Source organism: Oryzias latipes, chromosome 2, assembly GCF_002234675.1.
Source record: "Oryzias latipes chromosome 2, ASM223467v1".
In the NCBI taxonomy this organism is placed as follows: domain Eukaryota; kingdom Metazoa; phylum Chordata; class Actinopteri; order Beloniformes; family Adrianichthyidae; genus Oryzias; species Oryzias latipes.
Window position 1 is genome coordinate 24,225,388 of NC_019860.2, and position 26,579 is coordinate 24,251,966.

The 26,579-nt window shown below is 46.9% G+C and overlaps 1 protein-coding gene and 1 long non-coding RNA gene across 4 annotated transcripts; one reads left to right on the forward strand and one right to left on the reverse strand.

Annotated features, from left to right (window-relative positions):
- Positions 1-3,080: 3,080 nt before the first annotated feature.
- On the reverse strand, positions 3,081-20,319 carry LOC101155173 (semaphorin-5B). The gene is made up of 22 exons (XM_004066755.3): positions 19,719-20,319; positions 13,102-13,267; positions 12,829-12,928; positions 12,712-12,757; positions 11,662-11,724; positions 11,498-11,596; positions 11,210-11,423; positions 10,848-11,133; positions 10,459-10,594; positions 9,558-9,765; positions 9,276-9,483; positions 9,085-9,202; positions 8,817-9,001; positions 8,588-8,731; positions 8,270-8,417; positions 7,960-8,185; positions 6,338-6,559; positions 6,098-6,268; positions 5,725-5,874; positions 5,459-5,494; positions 4,926-5,137; positions 3,081-4,732 (listed from the first exon to the last, which is right to left on the reverse strand). Exons 2-22 carry the CDS (start codon positions 13,235-13,237, stop codon positions 4,571-4,573), a joined length of 3,270 nt encoding a protein of 1,089 aa, XP_004066803.1. The 5' UTR covers positions 13,238-13,267; positions 19,719-20,319; the 3' UTR covers positions 3,081-4,570.
- Positions 16,527-23,536, forward strand: LOC110016524. 3 transcript variants are annotated; one of them, XR_002291844.2, is made up of 4 exons: positions 16,528-16,797; positions 20,316-20,681; positions 21,435-21,593; positions 23,086-23,536. It is a non-coding gene; the product is annotated as an uncharacterized LOC110016524 (long non-coding RNA). The 3 variants fall into 3 exon arrangements; XR_002291843.2 differs by lacking the exon at positions 23,086-23,536 and having other exon boundaries at positions 16,527-16,797; positions 21,435-22,957; XR_002291845.2 differs by lacking the exon at positions 23,086-23,536 and having other exon boundaries at positions 20,316-20,629; positions 21,435-22,957.
- Positions 23,537-26,579: the final 3,043 nt, after the last annotated feature.

The window sequence follows — 26,579 nt, forward strand, 5'->3', positions numbered from 1 at the left end:
GAGGCAGATGATGGACGGAACCATCACAGGGACGGAGGGAGGGGGGCGTGTGGGTCATTACATTAACTACTTTGGTTTAATTTTCTAAACAAATAATGTAAAAATATTAAATGTTTACACAAACGATGAGAAAATTCATTAATAATTTAAAATAATGTTAATCATTGAAGCCAATAAGGATGGACGGAACTATTACACAGAGGGACGGGGGGAGGGAGGGGGGTGGTTTCTTTTTATCTTGTAATCTTCACTACAAACATGGATAGAAATTATCAAATGTCTATAGGATATAACATTAATATAACCCCCACCCCCGTCTGTGTTTGGGTTGGTACGTCCAAGAACCATTGCAGGTGAGTCTATTGGAGGCCAATCAAAATCTGGCTGCTGGATTGGAGCTTTAGAAACGATTGAAAAAAGGAGAACATCCCGGAGCTGTGAGCGTCCGCGTGTCCGGGTCTCACAGAGGAACCGAGGCTCAGAACCGCCTCCAGAACCAGGTGAGTTCTGTCAGTGGGATGAAGTCACTCATCACATGCAGACGATCTTCTCCTGTCGTTCTCACTCCTGGTTCTGACCCGTTTCTCTGTCTGTGGGCTCATTTATTTATCAAAAATCAGTCTGAGCATGAAGCCTCAACTGCTTCAAACTGTTTCATCAGTTCACTGATAAAAACATCGAGAAAAACTGCCATCGCCCCCTACAGGCCAACTGGTGCACTGAGGTCTGTGGATCAGAACCCGTCGATGGTTCCTGGCACACGGTTCCGGCCCAGTGGAGACAGAACCTTCCAGGCTGCTGAGGCGATTGTTCTTCTCGGCGGTGCGTGTTCTGGTCTTTCCTGGTTTTGAACTTGTCAAGCAGCTGAGAAGGAGCTCCAGACAGAAAACGTTTTAGGTCCTTTAAAGACTTTTTGAAACTCCACAAACTTTAATCTATGAAGTCATTTCACTGTTTCATGATCCAGAAAACTCTGAGTTGCTTTATTGTTTTTTTATCTTTAAATAGAATAGTTTATAGATAAATGATCTTGAACTTTTTTACAAAGTTGTTGTTGATCCTCATGATTTCCATTTTCAGAGCAGATTCCTAAACGTGTCATCGGTCCAGCTGGTGTCACAGTGATGGTTGTCGTCAGACTTTATGAATTCTCTCTCTGAATGTGTTTTATGAAACCATAAAAACTAAAATGTCAATAAACGACACAGAAATGTTTTTACTGGATTGGTGGAAGAACTTTGATCCAGACTCACTAACGTCACGTAGAAGAACTGGTGCAGAAATGAGATAGAAATGCAGCAGCAGATGTTCCTCAAACTCTGGTTTCCGTCGCCGGTTCTTCCCTGCAGATGGCGGCATCGTTCTCTCATCTCCGTCTTTAAAGGCGTCAGAGATCCTCGGGTTTCTGAGGCAGCAGGTCCGGGTTCTGCTGGGTCTTAAGGACGGGTTCTGCCTCAGCTTCATCTGGAGGCAGACACGGTTCCTGGACACTTTTGTCTGAAGGTCACTGAAAGCTTCAGCCGTTCTGTCCGCATGGCCAAAGGTTTTAGGAGAGGAAACCGGACTGGAATGTTCTAGAACCGGACTGGAATGTTCTAGAACCGGACTGGAATGTTCTAGAACCGGACTGGAATGTTCTAGAACCTGACTGGGATGTTCTTGATCCTCACTGGGATGTTCTTGAACGTCACTCATTCAGTGTGAGTTCTATAATCGCATATAAATCAAGTTAATACAAATCAAACACTTCCTTTTACAGTAAAGTAGGCTTTGTATTCAGTAGAATCGGTCAAATACGTCTTCATTTCATTCTGGAGTTTACATTTTGCTGCATTCACTTCCTTCCCCCTCTGAGGTCTCTGGCCTGAGGTCACCTGACTGGAGGTCACCTGACTGGAGGTCACCTGACTGGAGGTCCGGGTTCTCTGCCTCTTTCAGCAGGTCGGAGCGTTTTAGTGGCAGCTTCTGGAGCAGAAACAGCGGATCCACTTTGCAGCTCAGCGTCGCATCAAACCATGCGTGAATGTAAACAAACACATGCAATGTTAAAGACCCGCGGCCGCCGCTTCTGACGGTTCTCAGGGACTTTGATCAAGTCTTCTGGCAGGAAATGTGCTGGACTATGCAGCTCCTGGGATCAGACCGTCCTGCCTCATGACCACGTCGCATCACCGCCATGACGATGTTCTTCTGCTTCTGGAGGAGAAAGTGTTGAAGGCCTCAGGTTTCTGCTCTGAATGACACCTTCGGGGGGGGGGTACGTCATTCTATCTTCAGGTTCTTTCTTCCAGGTAGAGGTCTTTGACGGATCACTAAACTGTCTTCAGACTCTGATCTCTCTAGTCCACAATGGACCAGAATAAAGTCCACCTGCAAATGGATGAAGGGATTCTGACCGGAACCTCCAGCCGGTTCTGATTCGGATTGGGCTGATCCAGTCATTGACAGAAACTTCCTTTGTTTTTCCATGAGAGTCTGACGGAGTGAATCAGAGTCGGGGGTCCAAACTGCAGATGGAGACGCAGAAACGTCGGTCTAACCTGCAGGAAGATGGAAGCTGATGAATTATTCAGAAAAGCTGTTTGTTGATTTCACAAACGGGTTCTGGGGTCCGACAGTGGAGCTGCTCGCTGGACTGTGAGCTAAAACCACTGCAGCTCCATCTTTACACGGCGGGTGGGGGGTCAATCCCGTCTGTTAAAGTGGGGGCTGCAGGTGCACCGGACTGGTCCACAGGTTAGATTCTCTGCTTCTGTTATACATTATTGAAGCTTCTCCTGCAGAAATAGAACCATCAGGTTCCAGGTGGACCTCCCAGCTTTTTGTCCGTCCTGCAATATTGATAGAAGAAGAAGTGGGGGGGGGGGCTGTCAGACGAGCCCCTTTCTTCCTGCGAGTGCATCCATCCGGACGCCCTCCTCACCTCCTGCAGGGCTACAAGCGCCGTACAGAGGAGTTACTGAAGCTCAAAGCTTTTAGTGCGGAAAAGTTCCTGCCCCGCCTCCGGGGGGGGGACAGTCATCTCCAGGTTCACTGAAGAAGCTGCCATGATGCTTCTTTGGCAGTGAAGACGCTGACAGTTTTCAGGAGGAAAATCCAGTTTTATTCACATTTTGGATCAATTACATCAAGGGAAACTGACCTGATGCTTTTATTCTGAAAGAAACATTCACAGAATTGACTGACGTCTTTGATGTCATGGCAACAACGTCGTAAATATTCTGCCTGATTTTTATTTCTACAGTGCACGTCTGACAAAAACTTTTAAGTTTACGGTGTTCAACGTTTGAGGCTGTTAAGAAATAAAACTACAAAGATTGATTGTGAAGCCTTTTACTGTGAACCCCCCCCCCCATAACTCCCTGTTGAGTACTTCACCCCCCCCATGCAAATACTCCAGACCCTTACATGACAGTGACACAAGTGACACCAGAGACTCGACCTGCAGTTCCAGTCAGAGAAACCACCTCCGAGTCTGAACCGGCTGTAAAAACATTTTAAATATTTTCCTGTTTAGAAAAGGTTCTCCATCAAATTTGACCAAAGTTAACAGTAAAACCATCAAAACTGGCGAGATGATTCATGCAAAATTCAAATTTGACTGAAACCTCGGCTGTAAAACTAATTAAAAAACGTCCATTTAGTTTAAGGAGCTGACGGTTGATGAAGGTCGTCTTCACATCCAGTTCATTTCATTAGTGCTGAACTGAAATCAGTGTTTCTGTTTGAAACCAGGAAATCCTAAAAAATATATATATAAACAGAGTTGAAAGACAAAAATGTCCAAATAAGAAGTTGAAAGGGAAATTTAGAGAAAAAACTCAACTTTTCTGGACTGAAAAACTCTAAACCAGAGCATTGGTGCAGGTCCATCTTCAGGTCACGAGTCGCCTCATCAACATTTTTGGTCAACGTTTCGTCGGTTCCTTTTCCAAACGGATGTTTCCGTGAACTCAGTTCCTTTGAAGCTTTTTTTCAGTAATGTGAGGAATGAAAATGTGCCGACAGGAGCTGCTCCAAAGTGAAAACATGAGATGAAAGCGTCCAGACTTTCTTCTTCACGGGTCTCTGCTCCTCATCATCAAATGTCGTCTTCTAGGAACTCCCAGAACCACAAAGTGGATCCTGAGAGTCCAGATCTTAGGCCGACAGGAGGTCCAGAGGAGGTTCTGCCTCCTAACGCTCCCCTCAGACAAAACAAGAAGCTGTTTGGAAAAGTCATGAAAGGTGAACCGACTATCAGAGGAAAAATGAAAAGCTTGAGAAAAAAGGAAGTCTTTGAAGTTCCTGATGTTAGATTTATCTTTTAGAAATATCAAAGTCTGCAGATGAAACCTGGAGTTGTGGACTGAAGACTTTGGAGGCTCCTCCCTCTGGCCTCAATGTTCCTGTGACGCCATGGAGTCAATGTTCCGAGCCAAGGAACCGAGACGCAGGTTCTGGATCAGAACCTTTTTCTACAAAAGGATCAGAAATTTGGCCTAAAAGCATCAAAACAGAGTTTTTATTCTAACCGTAAAAGCAGATGATGAGGAGCAGAAGGAGGCGTGGTTTGGAGCCCCGCCTCCTCTCAGCTGTGGAGGAAGGTCCTGCAGGGGGAGTCGGGGTGGAAGTCGTACTTGCTGACACAGGGGGGGTAGTAGGTGGTGGAGAACATGTTGGTGGAGGACAGCGGGGGCGGGAAGTGGTTGCACGTCTCGTCATTGACGTGAAGGTTGTTCTTGTTCAGCATCTGCAGAGTGAAAAGAGAGTTATGGTACAGCGGACGGACCACAGCATGACCTTCAGCTGGAGGACCCTCAGACGACCTCTGATGACCTTCTGATGACCTTCAGATGACCTCTGATGACCTTCAGATGACCTCTGATGACCTTCAGACAACCTCCTCCGGTCCTCCAGCAGTGTGTCCAGCCCAGCGCGCATACCTTGAACTCCATGGGGATGTACTTGTCGTTCTTTGGTGCAGCGTTGCCCTGCTTGTTGTAGGTCAGGTGGTTGGGGGTGCTCGGGTGGATGACCGCCGACTCCGCCGATGGGCGGTTCAGGTGGTGGCAGTAAGAGTAAACCAGCGCTGACAGCAGCGCCGCGGCGAAGAAGCTGGCTGAGCCCACGGCCACCAGCTGGAACAGAGTGAAGGCTGAAGCACCGAGGGAGGGGGGCAGAGAAGAGGTGAGATGGTCAGCATCAGTGAATCCTTGTTTAGCCCCCGCTAAAGAAGGGCGGAGCTACAGAAGCTCAGGTTCCTCCATGTTTGGAGTCAGAGGTTAACCTCCTCTTACTGCAGTAACTGAAACGTCTTTAAGAAACATTTACATTTATTGATTTATCTGAACTAAACTAAGGTCAAACTCCAGAAGATGGAGAATTTCAGGAAGCAGAGCGTCTCCATGGAAACGCTGACCGACGTTCATGTTTGAGAGGATGAAGAAAAGAGCAAACCTTCGTCTTCAGCTCTCACCTCCACAGCTTTGCTCCTCTTGTCCCGGTAAAATCACTAAAGACAAGAGAAACAGCAGAGTCAGAGCTTTCCGTCCCACCGCCGTCATGGCGAGTTCTGTCACTTCTGAAGGAACGTGTCCAGACAGAATTAAAGGGAAGTCACATGCCCCCCCCCTCCCCACCTCCGACAGCCCGTATCCACCCGTAAGGGCCTTCAAAAGGTCAGAGGTCAGCTCCCTACCCCATCCTGTCATGTTTTCGGGTTTCTCTGTGACAGTGCCTCACCCGGGACCTCGTGGGGCCGGCAGGGTCGGCTCTGGGTCAGGTTCCCCTGGCAGAGGCGGAGCTCCGCCTGCTGCTGCTCCCCACAGCGGCGAGCGCGGTGCTGCAGCCCGTCGTCATCGCACTCCCCCCAGTTTGCCCACTCCCCCCAGCCTGTCCGCAGACAAAGAAAACTTCTCAGGACATCCGATCCAAACCAACACATTTGCTGTTTTCACAGAAGAACCTTCTTGAACGTCCAGCGACCTTCAGGCCGTGAACGGTGCAGCGTGACGCCACTTAGCAGCAGATGATGGTCATTTTCACTGAACATGATCAGAACCTCCACTCTGCTGTTCTGGTTCTAATGGAGAAACACCGCCGGGTTCCCGCGTACCTTCACAGGCGTGGGTATTGCAGAGGGCTTCCTCCGTGTGCAGGCCGATGCAAATGTCTCCCCCGTTCGCAGGAGGTGGGTTGCTGCAGGTTCGAGCCCGCTGGTAGTACCCGCCCCCACAGCTGGATGAACACTGAGACCAGGAGGACCAGCACGTCCAGGCTCCTCCCACTGTAAGGCACAGCAAGCGTTAATGTTTTGGGCGGCGGCGCTGAGCATGGCCCGGATGCAGGCGCCTACCTTTGCAGGGCTGGGTGTTGCAGTCCTGATAGTCCACTGGAGATCCAACACAGGCGGCGGGGTTGGTCCTGCCTTCCGCTGTGGAGCAGCTACGTTTCCTCGTCCGGAAGCCTCCAGAACACGGGTGGGAACAACCGGACCACATTTCCCAGGATCCCCATTTGGCATTTTGGGGGTGGGACAGAGTTCGGCCACTTGACTTTAGTAAGTCTTCAACCAAGGCTAGAAGTACACAAAAGAGTTTTTTTTTAATTTCTTGGAATATACAAGTATTTTCATCCTCTTTTTCTTTTTTTTTAAGCTTAATTTCTTGCTCCACAGTACATATGGTTGAAATGGAACAAACCAAGAATTCTCAGGTTTCTGACCCTTTCCTGCTTCTTTAGTTTAGATATTGGTTTTCTTCCAGAGGTTCAACACCTCTCATGTCATAAATACCAGACTGTGATTGGTCTGGGGCGGTGCAGTGGCGGCCTGTCTCTAGGCGTAGTGTTTACAGAGATCAGTGTGTGGGTATCAGTGTCAGAGGATAAATGTCTTTCATTTGAATTTTCTGACCGGTCAGGAGAAGTGGACTAAGATAAGATAAGATAAGATATTCCTTTATTCGTCCCACGATGGGGAAATTTCCTTTTTGCGGCAGCAGTACAGGGCAGAGAGAGAGCAATATATATAAGAAACAAACTATGGAGTCAATATACTCACATATATACACAATATACACATACATTTCCAAAAAAAAATTGCACAGGATGACCATATATCGGTTATTGCACAGGATAAAAGAAATAAAAGAAATATGACAGAGCCAATGATGTTGGTTAACGTGGTTCACTGGGAGCAGCTAACGTTGTACAGTCTAACGGCAGCAGGTAGAAACGACCTGCGGTGTCGCTCCTTCAGACACTTAGGGTGTCTCAGTCTGACGCTGAAAGAGCTGCACAGTGAGGACACAGACTCATACATGGGGTGGGCGTCGTTCTCCATCATGGATGATAGCTTAGCTACCATCCTCCTCTCTCCCACCTCCTGCATTGAGTCCAAAGGCAGCCCCAGAACGGAGCTGGCCTTCTTCACCAGCTTCTCCAGCCGCTTCTTTTCTGCAGCCGAGATGCTGCTACACCAGCAGACCAATCCATAAAAGATGGCTGATGCCACTACAGAGTCATAAAAAGTCTTTAGGAGTGATCCCTGCACTCCAAAAGACCTCAGTCTCCTCAGCAGATAAAGTCTGCTCTGTCCTTTTTTGTACAGTGCTTCTGTATTGTGTGACCAGTCCAGTTTATTGTTGAGGTGAACACCCAAGTACTTGTATGAATCCACTCTCTCTATGTCCCTTCCTTGGATGTTCACCGGTGCTAATGTAGAGTGAGTGTGCCTGCGAAAGTCTACCACCAGCTCCTTGGTTTTCCCTGCATTAATCTGGAGGTAGTTCCGCTGGCACCAGTCCACAAAGTTCTGAATCAGTTCTCTATACTCTCTGTCATCGTCATCCTAGCACTAGCACTCCAAAGGTGTGTGTGCGAAGCACAACCGAGCTGTTTCAACCAGGCAGCAGTGGATGCGGTTTATTTTTCATTGGCATAACGGCTATGATCGTTCTCGTCATGTCTGGTACTCACGTTCAGACTGACAAGCTCCAGAACCATCGTTGGGGCAGAATCGGGTCTCCAGCTTCTTCTTCCCCAGCTGAAGCTGCTGGGGGTCGGCCAGGAGGGCCCGGCAGGTGTACCTGAATCTCTGCTCTTGCCGCGACCCGTCGTGGCTGACATTGACTGGCATCCAAGGGGTCCACGGGGTGTTGCGGCGAACATCAGGACAGGCCTCTAAGTTACAGACCTTAAACTCCTGGAAGATACGAAGCACAGACGATGTCAGACTGTGCTTTGTTCACTGAAAAACAGTCCCTGCATTCTGTGTTCGGTTTAGTACTGTGGCGCATCCCGGACACACGGCTCCGTTCTCACAGGTCCGAGTTCTGGAGTGGACCCCTCCTCCACATTCAGCACTGCAGTGGGTCCAGGAGCTCCAGGAGGTCCATGACACAGGCAGGGGGCATGGCGTCTTCTCATTGCAGAGCCTGATGCAAAGACAGAAGCTTTGTTACGTGATGATGAGGATGATGATGATGATCCGGTTCACTCCAGACATCTTTAACTTTCTAAAACCCCTTTCTCGTTCAACTTGTGGAACTTGTGACACCTTAAAGTAGCAGCAGAACTAAGCAGCGGTGCTGAAAACTATCCTCACCTCTCCTCCCGACCCTGTCCCACGCAGATCCGACCTCCATGGCGAGGCGCCGGGTTGTTGCAGGACCTCTGCCTCACCTCAAACCCAATGCCACAGCTGCTGCTGCAGTGGCCCCAGGAGGACCAGGGAGTCCAGCCGCCATTCCTGGGAGACGGGAGACACAGAATGAGAAATCCTGAATCTACATTTGAAGCTGGAAGAAACCAGGATTTGGTAAAAATGAACGAACCTGGAACAGTTTGCCACTTGGATGGTTGGCCCTTTGCACTCTAGACCTCCACATTTGGCAACCGGTTCGTCGCAGGAGCGGGACCGACACCAGCAGCTGCTGAAGAAGCCGTCGCCTTCATCTTGGTTGCACGGTTGCCATGGTGCCCATGGACCAAAACCCCCATCCTGCGTCAGGTTCCTCACCTCCACAGAAGCAGGCAGAGGAGATCTGTGGATTCAACCCCTAACATCTACACGTTGGTCCCATAACTGCAGCTCGCTCTTACTGGACACTCAGTGATGTTTTGGGTCCACTGGTTCATGTTGGAACTCTCTTCAAATGTGCAGCAGCGCTTCTGTTTGTGATCCCAGCCGCAGTAAGGGTCTCGGGTGTCCAGGCAGTGACTGTGGAGTTCAGAAAGACTGTGAGCACGCTTTGGTTGTCAGACATGCAGGAGAGACACAGAACAGTCAGTACCGCTCCGTTAGGTAGCTGGAACAACGCTCCAGCGGGATCTTCAGCAGTCGATCGTCAAGGCCTACAAACAGGGATCTGTCACTGTGGAGTAAATGGAGGCTTTTGATTGGTCCGGTGTGACCCTGAGGCTGGATCCTGAGCTCCTCCAGGTAGCAGCCATGAAGCCTTTTGTTGGTTGTGGCCAGGGCTTTCAGGATGGTCCCGTACTCTGTTTTGAACAAGAAGAACATGAGGTTCAGTAAATTAATCCCTGATGTCCAAAAGCACATCCTCACTTCTCACCGGTTGCAATGTACATGACGTGGTAGAGAGCGTCTTTGCCCTGGACGATGTCCACCACCAGCCTGGAGAAGCGCACGTTGTCCTGGGTGAGCAGCGGGTTGATGGTGGCAGGTTGGACAACGTCGTTCATGAGGAAGAGGCGTTGGGCGTCCTGGAGGCTGCGCTCGGTCAGGTTTCCTCCGGGCCCGTCTTCCTCCAACGTACCGCACTGATTAGCAGAGAACAGGACATTTTCACGCCAATACTTGAGCCAGTGCCATACTGGAGAGCGTCAAGGCAAATACTACTTAATGCTACGTACACACCGGGATGTGATGCGGGTTCAAGAGCACATGAAACATCTGCAGGTGAATGTCAGACCTACAGTTGGATGAGTCTTGGTGTGAAATGTCGTAGCGGTGTGAATCTGGTGAAAATTGTTCCAGACATTTTCCTTTACAGCTTTATTCTGATAGAATAATGACAGAATTCCAGCTGGACACAAACCGCTATTATTCATTTCTTCTTCATCATCAATTTTCAAACGGTTGGCACTTCTGTGAATTGAAAAGGACACTACCTATACGTCACTATCAAATCCAAGTCCCTAATTGGTCAAAATTAGACCAAAACTGGTTTTACTTTCAACGGGCATTCATTGGCCGTGTCTTTTGCTGGTAGAGCCCCAAAAGCAGTCGTAGAACTCACATAGGTACACATGAACGCAGGCGTTTTGAACACGGAAGCCCAAAATGTGCATTTATGCACATTTACAAAGATTCTGATTGGAAGTGACCGCTTGAGCGCGCATTGCAGAGGGCCGTGTGACGTAGTTAAGGAGTACTTCATGTGTCAGAGAAGGTTGCATATATTTTCCAAAGCGTCTTATTGGGGTAGGCAGGGTAAAGGTAAATGGAATTACCTGAAAATTGGGGATGGGGTTTGGGGTGGAGAGCCAGGCGGTGCGGGGGTTCTCCTGGTAGCGGAAGGCCCCGTTGAAGGCGAGAGTGATGGCGCTCAGATTGAACGCACACACAGCAGAGGCTGAGAGACTGTTCCTGTGAACACAATCATGTCATCAGCATATATTTGCAGAACAAAATCAAAGGGTACCTTGATTGTGTAACCAAACTAAAACAATGTTTGTAATTCAACAAGTTTAAGGAGTTTGTGTTGAAAAGATGAAGCAGGGAAGGGAACTTTGGTGTCTTCATAAAGACATGGCGTTTCTGCCAAAGCATGGAAGCTGTCGAAACTCTTTTCAAGGTGGAGGACCTTGAAAGGATCAGTTTTCCAGACTAGATTTCTCACACATTCGTGGTGAAGACGCCGTAAATCAGGTCTTGCTCTGGTAGGTGGAAGGTGCTCTGCAGCTCGTTGTAGTAGAAGGGGATTTCTCCGGAGCGTGAGCAGTTCAGCCGGGCCTTCATGAACGTGGTCCATGTGTCCTCCAGCAGGAACCGCCCTCCCATGTCGTTCTTGCAGACCCGGGCCACCCTGGAGAACACCATCTTCCCACAGTCGTTTTCCACAGCGGACTCTCTCAGGAAGAAGTAAGCAAAGGGGCCGATGCCGTAGGATGACACAAAATGAGGCTCTGCAGGAACAGAACAGAGGTGCTTCAGGGGCGGCGGTTCCGCTGTAGTGGCAATAAACGGCCACCGTCCTCTAACCATTCAGCCACTTGGAGTTGTACTGAGCGGTGCGCAGCGGCGGCATGTTCCCCAGGCTCCTATAGATGACCGGGTCCCGGCCGGAGAAATCGATGACGGTGGCGGCGTACAGCTCCCCCCGCTCCGTCACCATGGCAGTGGAGTTGTGGCGGGGGTCGTAAGGACATCGGGCCACGCCGTTAACCGTCTCCAACACCTTACTGATGTTTGACATCTGACAGCAGAGGAACAGCCGTGTCCATCCATCTGTGAGGACCGCAGTCTGCAGAGGAACGGAAATGCACCCACCTGTCGGGTCATGCAGACCGGGGTGAAGGCGTTGGTGCCGCAGGTGAGGAGCCACGCCCCACTGACCAGCAGAACCCGGATGTAATTTTGGCATTCGTCCTGCAGAGAAGTGCATCAGTGAGGAAATGTCCTTCTGTCATGAGTTCAGTAGATGAACGTCTCACCTGAGATTTGCCTTTACTCTGACAAGAGCGCCTCGTGTCTTCATCAGGAGCCCATTCTGAGGCCTGCAGACACCCGGGACTTGGATCAGCAAACGGACTTCAGAGACCACTGTGTACTGATATGTACTGACCGAGTGCTGACCACGTACTGACTGCACACTGACTGTGTACCGACTGCATCCTATATGCGTCCTGACCAAGTACTTACCATGTACCGACTCCGTATTGGCTGTATACGTGCTACTAACTTTGTATCAACTATGTACTTACTACTTATTGGCTGTATACTGTGTACTGATTGTGTATTGACTGTGTATTGGATTTGTACTTACTACAAATCTGCCTACTGACTATTTACTGACTCTATATTGACTATGTATTTAATGTTTACCTTGTGTCAGCAGTATTCTGACTGCACTGACTCCACACTGACTGAACTAAGTACACACTGATTGTGTATCTGCTATGTATTAACTACGTATGGACTGTATTGACTGTGTACTGCCTGCGTACTCTGATTCTTTTCAATACTTACCAAACCTCAAATACATCGTTAAAATAAAAACTAGAAGAGAAAAGAACTTAAACTATTTAAAAACAAAAGTAAATTACCTTTAAAGTAAGAACAAAAATAAACTAAGAAACCTGAATTAATACATTTCATTTTTTTAATTATTTAAAACTTTAGATCTATATAGAACTTTAAAAATGGACACAAGATGGATTAATAAGATAAAAAACTAGAAATGAGGGTTTTAATCTTAAAAATAAAATGCAATCTGCTTCATATGTGTATTTTTTACTGTTCAATACTGTATTACTAAACAAAAATACTGCTTTAATTTGAGCTTTTATTGTTAATTTGAGTTTTCTTTGTTCAGTTTAACGTTCAGTCTTTTATTTTGGCGGACCGTGGTCCTGTCTGCCCTCCTTTCTGTATTTACTCATCTGCATGTTTTCAGGCTCAGCGTTTGATTCCCTAAAGACGTTTTGACCCCTCCCTGCACATCTGCCCCCCCTGCCCCTCTCAGAGGCAGACAGGAAGCGTACCTGTATGAGGGAGACGTTGTTCAAAGTCAGGCGGAAGAGGGCGTTCCTGTCAAAGAGACGTGGTTCTGTCAGCAGAAGAGCAATGGCGTGTTGGGGTTGAGGGGGATGAAAGGTCACCTGGCTCCTACGATCAGCTGCTTCCCGCTCAGGTCCACGGCCAGCTGGGAGAAGTCCTTGGCCTCTGGGTGGGAGAACTCCCACATCCACGGGCGCAGGGCTGAAACCAGGAGAGACTTACAGAGACATGGATCTGTGTGCATAAGTTCCTGTAATGAGACCTTTGACCTTGAATCAACTTTAGGGACTTAATCATTCATCCAAACACCCGTTTGTGTGGTCGGGTTGTCGTCTGACGCAGACGTGGGCGAGGCTTTGCGGCGTGGAGCTCACCTTGGTAGGAGGCGATGGGATGCTCCTCAGAGCTGCAGCATGCAGGCTTGACCTCCGTCTGCTCCGACCGGCAGACGAGCAGTGCGAGGACGAGGCAGGGGGAGAGGGTCCACACCCCCCGCCCTGACGTTACCATGGTTACAGCCGCATACAGTCCAGGAGGACCCTGTTGGAGCAGAGGACAGATTTGTGTCAGACTGCAGGTCACCTTTGTTCTGCCCCTAATGGGGGTGGGGGTTGGGGTGCATCGGCCCCCTCCCTGTCAGCAGCTCAGTCATGGTTAGTTTGTCTCAAAAGCCCCTGCTGTCAGTCTCTGAGCAGACCCTGAAACGGAGGAGGGGCTTCGTGTCAGGACCACAGACTGTAAATGAGAAGTGGACTGAGTGGAACCTGGCGTTCCAAACAGGAAGTGGTTCCCAGTAGCCAAAATCCCATAGATTTCTACTGAGACATAAACAGCTTCTATTGTTCAGAATAAATATTCTGGATCTGGTTCTTTTATTTAACAACCTCTTGATAAAATTATTCAAGTTTTAAACGGACCAATCAGATGCCTCAGTAAAAGCAGGCGGAGCCTGTCGGCCCCCACGTCCAACATTTAAAACGTTTGACAGATTTTGTGTATCCCGCTTTCACGGGGAAGGGGCGTCGCCTTCAAACAAGGTCACTCCTATTTGGTGAGAGTGGTTGCCATAGAAACTCAGACCGATTCGGACCAATCACTGTCTGTTATGTCTGGTTCCAACAAGGCGGCGTCCGTATTGCAAAAAAACGAAGGCGACTGAAATGACTTCATTTCACGCCAAGAAAAGACGAAGACGAGAAGCTGAATATTTTCCGGATCTCTGAGTCGGGCTGTCAGAACCAAAACCAGAGCCGGTTAGAGCTGCTGTTACTTCAGTTGACCACCAGATGTCTCTGTTTTGGTTGGTTAGTCCTTCAGTACCGGAGATGTTTCTGGTGACACGAAATAACGCCCTCTTTTTGAATCAGCTGAACTTTGGACCAGAATTTGTTTACGTTAATTATGTCAAGACTTCACTATTCTAGTGTCGCATTTCAGCCCAAAGCTGTGAGAATCCGTTGGAGTCACGTTAATTGCATTAACATTGAAGAGTTACGGTTTAAAAAACATCTGGAGCTTTAAGGACGAATCTTTTTGAAGCATCGAAGCCTCAAATGTTTTCTGTCCAAAAAGAAGAAAAAGATCATTAAAAGTTAATTCTATGCTTTTAACATTAAAGTAAAAACGTTTTGAAAATGTCTGTTCTCGTTGAATCCGTTTCAGCGTAAACATGAAACGTTAACACGTTTCCATGAAGAGCAACAGAACCGAGCAGCTGACGAGAAGCGGGAACAACGACCCGGTTCAGCAGAGCCTGAGCCTGCAGCTGCCGGGCCTCCAGAACAGGAGGCGTCTGTGCGCAGAGGGAGGTTCCACATTAATGAAGCCACAGGAGCTGAACGCCCAGCTGCCGCAAAGCGGGCCGACCCAGGAGAAGCCCCCCCCCAGGTGGGATCACTGCTGCAATTATTATTCCTGAATCACTGAGACGTCATGGATAGGCCGTTTGCACCGCTGCAGGTCAAATCTGACCCGATAAAAACCAGTCTATTTCATTTCATACTTGTTTTTACATTTGGACTCTGCAGCTCTAGGTCCAAACCAGTTTTTCTGCTCCTTTGACATCTTCATCTTTTTTCAGGTTAAGATCTCTGAATTTTGTTTTTAGCAAAAACATTCACGACTTTGCGTTTTAATTCTAAAAGTCCAACAGCGTAAAAGAAACTCATGTAAATAGAACGATGATGTAATCCGTTTAAAGGAATACAGAATAAATTTGATGAGCAGAAGGTAAAAAACGCCGTTTTAGCCGTGCGTTCAGAGGCTGCTGTTACATCGGTCGGCCACCAGGTGTCCTCAATATTTTGATGGAGATTCAAGGTTTGAGTTTTTATGTGTTTAGACAAAACTATGTGTCAGAAATGTCTCTGTTTTACTTTCAGCTCTTTGTGTCTGTGCTTTTATTTCTGCTGGTCTTCTGTTTCTGCACTTCCTGTAGTGAGGAGGTGAGGGACTACAAAATAAAAGCATTTGTAAAGCATAAACAGCAGATTTTAGTCCATTTTTCCCTCCGATTGCAAACATTGTTCAAAGTGAGACTTGAGATGATGCGTTCAATGCCCCGTTTTCACTCCTGAACTTTTGTGCTCCGCTCGGTTGATCCCTGAGATCTTTCTGGACAAAGTCCTGATGTCCGGCTCTTTCCTTGCAGATAAAGCTGCTGATTGTTGATGTGTACCTAAAGTTTAAACCTTTCTTCTTCTGAGGTGACTTTTCTGCTCTGACCTGAAATCAAAGGTGGGGTTAATCTGGTCAGCCGAGTCAGAAATCCATCCAGTCCTGTTTTTCCGTGAGGATTACAGCGGCTCGGACTCATGTGACCGTTGGGATTGTGGGAAAAACAGCATCACGGAGCCAACATGTGACCTTCTGGCTGCAGCTCACATGGCCAGGTGTGTCCTGATGACTGCCCCCCCCCCCCGCCTCTAGGAAGCCCCCCAGCAGTGGAGCACCTCACTTTTATCACATTTAAAGGTGGAAAAATCCTCCCCCTGACGAGCAGAAACGCCTCACTTCCTGGATCACCTGCTTCATTTGTAGGACGTTAGCCTTTTTCTTCTCAGCAGATCTAGATCTGAGATGCAGTCTTTGAGGATTCAGGTTTGTTACCTGAGGATGGGATCTACCAGTACAAGGCCAGACCATGATGACCCCTCCCTCGTGCTTTTCAGTTGGAAAAGCTTCAGACATCTTCTGTTTCCTTGACTTTAAAGCTACGTTCACATCGGCCTCAGAAACGGGCATTTCCACTTCCAGTGAAAGGTCGATGTAAAACGTGCGTTTTGGCCTCTGCATTCGCGATCACGAGTCGCTACGCAGGTTAAGTAAATTCTGGAGCTCTACACGCATTGAACACGCAAGAAAAGTTAAACCTTTGATCAATCGGGGACTCCAAACATAGAAGTACCAACCGTTTGAAAATCGATCACGAAGTGGAATTAATGAATGAAGGTTGTGCCCGGCTGGAATTCTATGACACCAAGTCTTTCGTTTATCGGAATAGAGCTGAGAAAGAAAAAGACTGGAGTGAGATTCTCCAGGTTTACACGTTTTGACATTTCACACCAAGACTCTTCCAGCTGTGGATGCAGAACATCAAATGCAAAATGTCCAGCGCGTTCTTCAACGCCTGTCAAATGTGTACGTATCTTCAGAAAAACAGACCTTTATTGACGGACTAGAGACTCGATGGAAGACAAAGGACTCGTGAGGATCTCTGCTGAAAAGTTAGAAACTATTTAATCTAAAAAAAGGGTTTTACCATCAAATCCTGAAATAATTTACTGCTTTGTTTTTTTGTTTTTTTTCCTTAGAAAACTTTATTGATAAACGGATGTTTTGAACATAAAAGGTCCTGAAGATCTTCTTCTATGCAGACGATTCTGTTCTGTCCCTCACAGCTTCAGGAAGGATGGAACCTCCACTCCTGAGTCTGAACTTCATCCCAGAACCTCTACATTAAGGAGGTGGTGGTTCTTCTCCTGGGGAGACCAAAGGGTCCTGATCAGGTGGAGCATCCTCACACCCCTGCTGACCCTCTATCTGTCATCGGATTCGAGCCGCTGTCACTGGTAAGTCGGGGGTTGACCGTGAGGGGATCTGGACCCGGCTCTCTAACGGTTAGCATCCGGCAGGACGCTGTCTGTCCTCTGCGTTGATGCATGGCAGTAAATATTTGTTCAGCCCGTAATTTGTTTCTACTCGGCTGGTATAATGAGGGGGGGTCAGCGTCTGACCCCTGTGTCCCGGCCCTTTGTTCCGCTTCCATCCACCCGAGCGTTTGGACTCCATCCAGGAGCCGAGAAAGGAAGCAGGAATTCCTCTGTCGCCCACGAAGGGAAGATGAATTTCTGCTGATGACTTCAGCTCCAAACTGAGGTTTCAGCCAAAGGCTTCAGGCCTGAAGTCAGGTCACGGATGTTTGAGAGCAGACGAGCGCGGAGAGGGCGCCCACCGCGCCTCCATCCAAACACTGAGCGGAGCCTTTCCGAGGCGGCGCTCGGCGCTCCTTCCTACGGGGTGAATGGCCTCTCTGTGCGAGCTGCCAACTATCTGCCAAAGGCGGCTCTCTTCTCGCCCTGAATGGACGGAGTTTAGCCACAGTTAGAAAGACACTAACGCGCCGTGGCCCCCCAACAATGGCCGCCGGGGTAATGATGCCGGTTTGGCCCCGGCGAGAGGAGGTGGAGAGGAGGAATCCTAAAGAGGAGCACAGCTGCACTCATCCTCTGGGCTCCATTTCAGCATGAAAACCCCCCCAGTCATGATGCTGACCCCCCCACCACCACCACCCCTCCCTCAGGAGAGGATGAGTGACGGTGAGTCTCAGCCTCAGTCTGAGCTTATGGAGGAAAATGTGGAAAGATACAGTACAGACCAAAAGTTAGGACACACCTCCCCATTGAAATGAATGGGGAGGTGTGTCCAAACTTTAACAGTAACTTCCTGTTACTGTTGGGTGAAGGTAACCAATCAACCTGTTTTAGGATGGTGGGAGGAAGCCAGAGAAAAACCCACGCATGCACGGAAGAATGCACGGAGAGAACACGCAAACTCCATAGTCGGGAATCGAACCAGGACCTACGACAAGACCGCTTAGCCACAGCCTGTTCTCTACATTTTACTGTTAAACACCTTTTGTTTGAGGCAGAACGTTTAAGTTCCACCATTGGTTCTGTGTCTGTGAACAGTTTGATCCTAAAAGACCAAAAGTTTAGTTTTTCATGAATCAACATTGAAATCAAACTTTAAATCAACCAAAACTCATGAATTTGATGATGAAAGTGAAGAAAACCAGATAGTAAAGAAAAAATAAGAAAATTAAAACATATTTTAAACTCAAAAGTACACATAGTACATTTGAAGGAAAAGCAGAAAATGAGTAAAATAAAATTAAAAAATGAAACAATATATTTTAAACTTAAAAGAATGTTAAAAGTCTGAAAAAAATAATTGTAAATTTGAAAAGAAAAAACTTTAAGCTTAAAAGATTGTCAAAATAAAAAATTAAAACTATGAATTTCAAATTGCAAATTCAAAAGAAAAATATTATAAACTTAAAAGAGTATTAAAAGTCAGAAAAATAAAATTGTACATTTAAAAATAATAAATTTCTAACTTGACAGAATATTGAAAATAAAATTCAAATAATTAAATCATAATACAATTAAAATATAAAGTTGTTTATATGTAAAAATAGGGAGGCTGGTTTATAGTTTTTTCCTCTTTAAGTTGATTCTGATGTGACTCTATAGAAGCAGCTCTGACCAGCAACAAACAGCTGGACCCCCCCCCCCACGATGATGCGGGTCATGGTACGGTCCACTGACCCGGAAAAACGGTTCTACAGGCTGAAAATCACCGTAAGAAGCTTCACTCATTCGTTGCTATGGTTACCGTTTCTGTGGGTTATCCTTCATTGTGGTTGATCTTCTGAAAGTTTTTTATCCACTACTTTCCTAAAATTCGTACAGTGAAGGTGAACCTAAACTTGAATGGTTTTTCCCTGAAACCTTTCAGTTTATGAAGGATTCCTTAAACTTTTCCGGTATTTTTGTTTCATCTTTTGTTTTTGCTGGAAACCATCTTCTGCTCCGACGGCTGTGGGAGGGGCTGAGTCACTGACTGCAGCATCAGCTGACTTCTTTAGAATTTTTTTTTTAAAATCTGCAACAGGAAATAGGCAGCGTTGATGCGCAGAACAAGACGGTCCTCATGAAGCCAGAAACCCACGTTTTTCATTTCCCCCTGTTTGCATGCCACTGTGTGTGTGTGGGGGGGGGGGGGGTGTCCCCCGTCTGTGGCTGTTTCAATAATTCAATAAAGTTAAAGCGACGCACACGGCAGTTCAACCCCGATCAAACGGTCAACCAGCATCAAACGTGGAGATTCTGGTTGAAACAGCCACGTCTGAGACCGCCGGCGCCTCTGGAGCTGCTCAGAGGATCCAGCAGGTCTCTACGTCTCACGTTTGAAGGAAAATCATGAGGAAGTCGATCAAAACACTGAAATGATCAAAGAAACTTTAGTCTGTGGCTCCAAAATGTTCAGACTGTTTCTGAGTCCAACGCTTTATTCTGAAAATCCCATTAAAGTTAAGAGAATAAAACAAAGTCTGCAGTCAAAATCAGCCTCATTCAGCTGCACCTGTTCTATTAAACAACATGATTAAACGGGGGGGGGGGGGGGGCTTTAGTTTCCAGATCAGCTGATTTATAAGATCCAGAAGATTTAGTGCCCCCCCCCCCCGGTCCCAGAACTGAATCTGAAGATGTTTCAGTGGGGGGGGGGCAGCAGCTGAAAGACATGAGAACCCGGCCTGAGCCCCCATCAACCATAGAACGGGGGGGGGGGGCTCTAACGCGTGGTTCTTCTGCAGCTGGTTAAACAACAGAAGGGGGGAGAAGGAGTTCTGAGGATCCATGCTGGAAGAACGCTAAAGACCCAGGAGACCCCCCCCACACCCCCCTGTACTGAGAAAGCAGGAACTTACTCGCTCATGAAGACCAGCACGCGCTCCAGCAGGTCCGGCCGCTGCACATGGCGCCGCTCAAACTCTGCAGCACAGAGCCTGGGCTGAGAGGGGGGGCCGAGGGGAGGAGCACTGCCTAACTCTCTGGGCAGGCAGGGATGCCCCCGTGTGGGGCTGTTGAGGGCATGTTGGAGCAGAACCGCATCCAGAACCAAGCGGGTCCAGAGAGTGGAGCTGGACCGGCATCAGTGTTCTCCTGGGATCCACAGTTTGACCTCTGGGGAGTTTCTGCAGACCCCTGGAGGGAGGCCCCGCCCTCTCTGGGACAGTTGTTGACTCCCCCCTATTTTGGCTCATTTTGCTCTGAGGAGGAGAACCAAAGACTGAAACGGACCAAAGCGTGGTCCTGCAGATGGACTCTGGTTGGGTCCCAGCCTTTGGTGTGACGGTCATGGACAGAGCAGACGGGTCGGAATCCCAGAGTTTGATTCAGAAACAACGGACTCCTGGTTCTGTTCTTTAGACTGTGTTGATGGTTGATGGTGGAGCTGACGTCCACTTCCTGTCACCGCTGTACCTGTGTCAGAATAAAAGCATTACATTGTTTTGTTTCTGCAGATCCATCACTAAGCAGCACAGCAGACGCACTTACGCCTCCTGCAGGTTGGTTCTGCCCCCTGCTGGTTCCCCCAGGCCTGTGAAGGATGAACTTCAACAACTGGGATGAACATTTGGAAACCTTAAGTAAGAACCGGATCCTCACCACAGCTCTGACTCCTGCCACCTCCTGGTTCTCACTGGTTCTCCTGCTGGAAGGGCCCCTGCAGACGGGTGGGAGGCCTTCCTGAGGGGGTCTCCTCCGTGTCATGATGGACTCCATGCAGGCGTGGAACCGTCTCCAGGAGGAGCGGCAGGAACCAGCAGCATGTGGGGTAAACAGGAGTCCCAGCAGAGGAAACAAAGCACCAGGAGATCCTTCTGCTGGTCTGCAGTTTGGTTACGTTTGTGTCCAAAAAACCAATAACACTCTTTTAGCGGGTTTTCTGCTTGGAAAAGTCCTGAAAACTGTCAGAAAGGAAAATACGTCACGTTTACAAGAAGAAAGTCGTAGAATTCTGAGAAAAAGGTCCAAAAGTAATGAGAATAAATTAGGAAAATAGTGATTTAAAGTGGTGGTTTTACAGAGAAACATTGGTGGTTCCTGAAGATCCAGTTGTGGTTCCACTAACAGATTCAGTGAGGATCTCCTGATTCTGCAGAACTGGATCAGCTTTCAGGGTCTGTGTGGAAACATTTTCAAAGATAAATGGAACTGTTTCCACGTAAAATGATGACTATAACTTTATCCTCTAAACATTTGAACTTCTGTCATTTTCATAATTACATCACTTTATTCTTGGAGAATATTTACTTTTCTTAAAGTTTTCAGACTTTATTTTTGTATTTTATGACTTTTTTCTCATCACATTTCGACTTTTTTGTCATAGTTTTACAACTTTATTCTCCTGAAACTTTGACATTTTAAATTATGTGACATCTTTTTTCCTGTAAAATGTTGTTTTCCCCATAATTTTACGTCATCCTCACAAAATATTAACTTTTTTATCATTAAAGAAATGTATTTTTGTATTTTTATGACTTTATCTTGGAAAAATGTGACTTTTTTCTCTTCATTTTTCCACTTTCTTTTGTAACTTCGGCATTTTTCCTGCTCTTCCTCGTGTTTTTTCTCTTTAGTGGTAGAAAATCCTCTGCAGCAGCTGGTTGCTCTGCTGAAGTTCCTGACGATCGTCTGGTTCTGCGCTCGGTTCTAGTGGACCCTGGTTGATGTGACTGTGCCATAACGGTGGGTTCTCCAGCAGCTCAGGTGTTCCAGGAGGCTGCGGGACGTCCCAGGTGGAAACTTTTGTTCTTGTTTTGGGTCAAAAGAATGAAAATGTGGAAACTCTCCGTTTGTGAAGGTCCTGAGAAAGTCATCAGATCTGCATGAATCTGCAGGAATCGGCCGCCCCCCCCTCTGTGTGGGGCCGTACCCCCACACAGAGGGGGGGGCGGCCCCTCAGAGGGGGCTTTGTGCGGCGCATAGAGCTCCACTGTTCAACACCTCTGAGAAATATTGACTCTAATGGTAAAAACCAGCAGCTCAGCCGTTTAGAGACGACTGTGTTGATCTTTGGAGGTTAGCAGGTACTGACCCCCCCCCATATTATATACAGAGTATTTTCAGAGGGCGGGGGTCACAGTGACCCCTGAAATAATTTTAAAAAACAGGGAGGGGGAGTTAGAAAAGCTTAACCAATTATTTAAAGAAGCAGATGTTGAATCTTTTTCACAGTTAAAGGAACAGTTCTGACTCCCGTCCAATGATCTTCACAGATTAGACATTATATCAGAAAGAAAAACTTTAATGAGTAAAATGCCCAACGCAATTGAAGAATACTTTATAAGTATTCAGGACAAAGATTTACCACATAAGAAACATGTTTCTAATACCTATAAGAGACTTGTGATGAGGAACACATTGTCTGTCAAAGAAAAGTGGGAGCTGGAACTAAACACTATTATAGAAGGTGATGTGTGGGAAGATCTGTGTGCAACAAGCCAGAAAGGACCTAACAGTCAAATGTGGAAAGAAATGAATGAGGAGATATTCCAACACCCCTCTGGTCGTCTCTAGACTTCTGAAATCACCCTCATTGCAACTCTGCTGGAGAAAATGTGGAAAGTGGGAGACCTGACTCACGTTTTCTGGGACTGCCCTGTAATCCAGAACTACTGGAGGAGTATAAAGACAGAAACAGAAAGGATGTTACAGAGATCCCTGTTGAACCTCTATTATTTCTACTAGGATTTACTAAAAAAGCAGAGTTACATTTGGAACAGTCAACATCTCAAAGATACTCCTTCTAATAGCCAGAAAATGATTACAATAAACTGGAAAAAGGAAGAGGCTCCAACAAAAGATGGATACAAAAACTCAAACAAGTATATTTAATGGAGCGAATGACGGCATGAAAATGGAAGAATTTACCCAAAGATGGGCTTGTGTTGCCAAATACATCAGAGACTAAAATGTAAAGGTTGCACTGTAGAGGATCCTAGTTAATTGAATTTTACGGAATTTGTTTATCTTACTTTTCTTGTAACTATGATTGTTGTGTAATTTTGTTTAGTGTGAAGAAGCCATCTTTATGTGTAATAATACCTCTGCTCACGCTGTACCCATGTGTGATGTTCTACCAAGGAACAAAAACTCAATAAAGTACAAGTTCAAAAAAAAAAAAAGAAAAGCTAAAAGCTTAAAGAAGAAGCTGAAAGAAATGTCTGTTTCTCTGGGGGGGGGGGGTCTTCCTGTGCCTAAATGTGTTTTGTTTGTTTGTTTGTTTAGGAGGTTTGAGGGGGGGTCTGCAGGAAGCAGACCTGGACGGTGTTGGATCAAGAAGAGCTGGAAGAATCTGGAGGATTCCAGCTGGAGACGGACGCTGATCGTCCAAAGCCTGGATCATGCTAATGCTAGCTGAAGAATGTTCTAAAGGAATAATTCAGATTCATGAAGGTTCTGCAGCTCACAGAGAGAGAATAACTGGGTTAGAACCATCTGTTCATCAGGTTGATCCCCACAGCTAAATAAAAGTGTTTGACCCCCCCACTCCCACTTCCAACGGTCTCTGTTCTAACATGAAGGTCCATCAGAACTGAGTGATGGGTTCCACCGGGTTCTGACAGAAGAACCAGACTCCTGGAGGAGTTCTGAATGAGTTTCAGAACAAACCTGCAGCTCATCAGCATCGATGAGTCTCTGCTGGAAGGAAGGAGAAGCTGATGGACGCTAAACTGAAAAGGAGGAGATTATTCTGAGACCTGCAGGACCGTGAGGTTCTGAAGGTCCAGAAGAACAAACAGACAGAACCTGGAGATGTTCAGAACTTTAAAACATAAGAAAAATCTCATCCTGAAGGGTTGAAGTGAACAGACAGGTGATCTCACCTGAGGAGTCCTGTCACACGCCTGAGGAGGAAAAGTGACATCAGCGTCTTTGGTTCTGGTCCATGTGTGGACTTGAACCCACAACCTTTCCATCTGCAGTCAGCTGTTTAACCTGTGAGCCACTGAGCAGTGCTGCAGAGAGGAGGTGCGTGCTCCTAGGAGGTGGAGGAGAGCAGAGGAGCGTCTGTGGAGACGATGTTCAAAGACACCTGAGGAGGTGCTGCTCTGCTGCAGGTAGAATAGCTCAGTGGTAGAGTCAGTGCTGTTAGAGCGAGAGGATGAGGGTTCAATTCCTGAGGCAGTAACTCACCTCGGGTCTCACTAGGAGAAACATGGAGGAGGTAGAGGAGCAGTAGGATGAAGGACAGGTTCAGAGGAGAGATAGGAGAGGATAGAGCAGGGAGGAGAGGTGGAGGTTGACCTCAACAATGGAAGAGGAAATGATGAGGTCAACCTCCACCTTGATGGGTTGAGGTAGAGAAAATGTAGGACAGGTTTTTTGATTCAGTTTGTGTCCTGCCCTCTACAGCTAATCACCTGTTTTAGGGAAGGAGTGTAATAGCACTAGAACTCCCAGACCTCATTCTGCTACTCCTCAACCCATCAAGGTGGAGGTTGACCTCATCATTTCCTCTTCCATTGTTGAGGTCAACCTCCACCTCTCCTCCCTGCTCTATCCTCTCCTATCTCTCCTCTGAACCTGTCCTTCATCCTACTGCTCCTCTACCTCCTCCATGTTTCTCCTAGTGAGACCCGAGGTGAGTTACTGCCTCAGGAATTGAACCCTCATCCTCTCGCTCTAACAGCACTGACTCTACCACTGAGCTATTCTACCTGCAGCAGAGCAGCACCTCCTCAGGTGTCTTTGAACATCGTCTCCACAGACACTCCTGGACTCTGCTCACCTCCACATCCTGTAGGAGCACGCACCTCCTCTCAGCAGCACTGCTCAGTGGCTCACAGGTTAAACAGCTGACTGCAGAGGGAGAGGTTGTGGTTTCAATCCACACATGGACCAGAACGAATGACTTTGATGTCATTTTTCCTCCTCAGATGAGATCACCTGTCTGTCTGTGACTAATGCTGTCAGGAACATGAATGATTCATGTTTTATCACAAACATCTGCAGACTAAGTTCACGTTTGTTTGAAGGTTCAAATCCATCACTCATCAGGAGTCATCTCCATGATGTCTCTGCTTTCAGACCCTGTGGTGCTGGACCTTCATGACACAGAACCTCACAGTGCTGCAGGTTTCTGGACTCAGAGCAGAACCTGAACAGAACCAAACCACAGAGTTCCTCTGGAAACAAACAGAAGAAACTCCTAAACTTTGGCCTGAGCATCGATGAGCTGCTCCATCTAGCAGAAGCTCATTAACGTTAATGAGCTTCAGGTTCGCTTTAATATACTTCCGCTTCCGGTGCCGCCCCCCCCATCGCGCGCTAAAGTTGAGGGGAAAAAAAGTAGAACATTGGTAGTTACTGTTTATCTGTGGACCACAACCTGCATGGCTCTCAATAAGTCACAACTGCGGCTGCGCCGAATAAGAGAAGAGCTAGACCCGCCCACTTCCGGTTAAAAACAGTTTAAAAAAACAATAATCAAAATGTCCACAAAAAAATCAAAATAATTGAGAAATGAAAGTTTTAGCGGACGGTAACGGCAGCAAAAAGAGGACGTGTCTATGGCAGGCCATTTTAACATTAAAAGGCTAAGTTTGACTATCCGGAATGAACATTTTAGATATCAGCAACGTATTTCTGACTAGTCGTAATTACATTTTGGATAGTTGGAATTGTAATTCAAGATATCTGTAACGTAATTGTGACTAGTCGAAACAACAGATAGAGATATCTATAATTCAGTTTTGCCTAGTCAAAACTGAATTACAGATATCTGCAATGACGTCATTGAAAACGACATTCAACTCGTCACACATCTTAAATGACAATTGTAGATATCTGTAATTCAGTTTTGCCTAGGCAGAATGACAGTTACAGATATCTCAAACGTCATCATCACTAGCTCCTCCTGTCTTGCACGGGCTGCAGCATTAAAAAGACGATTAAAAATCGCTTCGCCCGCTGGCTGCTCTACGACGGAGATTTAGGGCCACCAAAAACAGTAAAATTAAAAGATTTTAAGTCCTAAATTAAATTTACGAGATTAAGTGGAAGTGAGCATGCTGAGCAGCAGGTGAACGCCACACAGCAGCAGCAGACCGACTAAACTTTGTTGAAGAGGTGAGCTGAATGTTTATTGATAACGTTCTAAATGTTTGGAAATTCGTTAGTTTGATTTATGATTTATTCATGTTTTATTCATTGATGGGTGGTTTGCAGGATCTCTGCAGCCCGAAGCCGTCAGTGTCCCTGCAGATGTCCACCTGAATCCTTTCTTTCTCCATTAAAGACCAGATCTCTACGTTTCTGTGACGCTTCCGTCTGTGGAGGAGCACTTTTGGCATTTTCAAAGTTGTAATGCTAACATAACAGACTATTTTCATTCCTCTTTATTGTTTTATGTTGGATCGGGACGCTTCATGTGGAGGAGAGGTGTATGTAACACTGTTTACTTCTGCATTGGTGTTCGGATGACAGGTTCATGACATAAGGTGACAGATGAACTTCAGGATATGTGAATGAAAAGGAGAATAAAGGCTGCAGCGGTTCTCTGCACCCACACGTGTCTCTGAGCTCCTTATTAAACACATAAAACCCCGCTTTACCGACACCGAACCCCGGAAAGCCGGCTCCACTAATAATCTGATTTTGAGTCGCCAAAAGGTTCAGAATCACTTCGGTTAAAGCTATCCGGAAATAAAGCTAGGCTCCGATAAACAGAAGACTTGGTGTTTTTCTCTTTTCTTTTCTCTCTTTCCGATCGCGGTCAG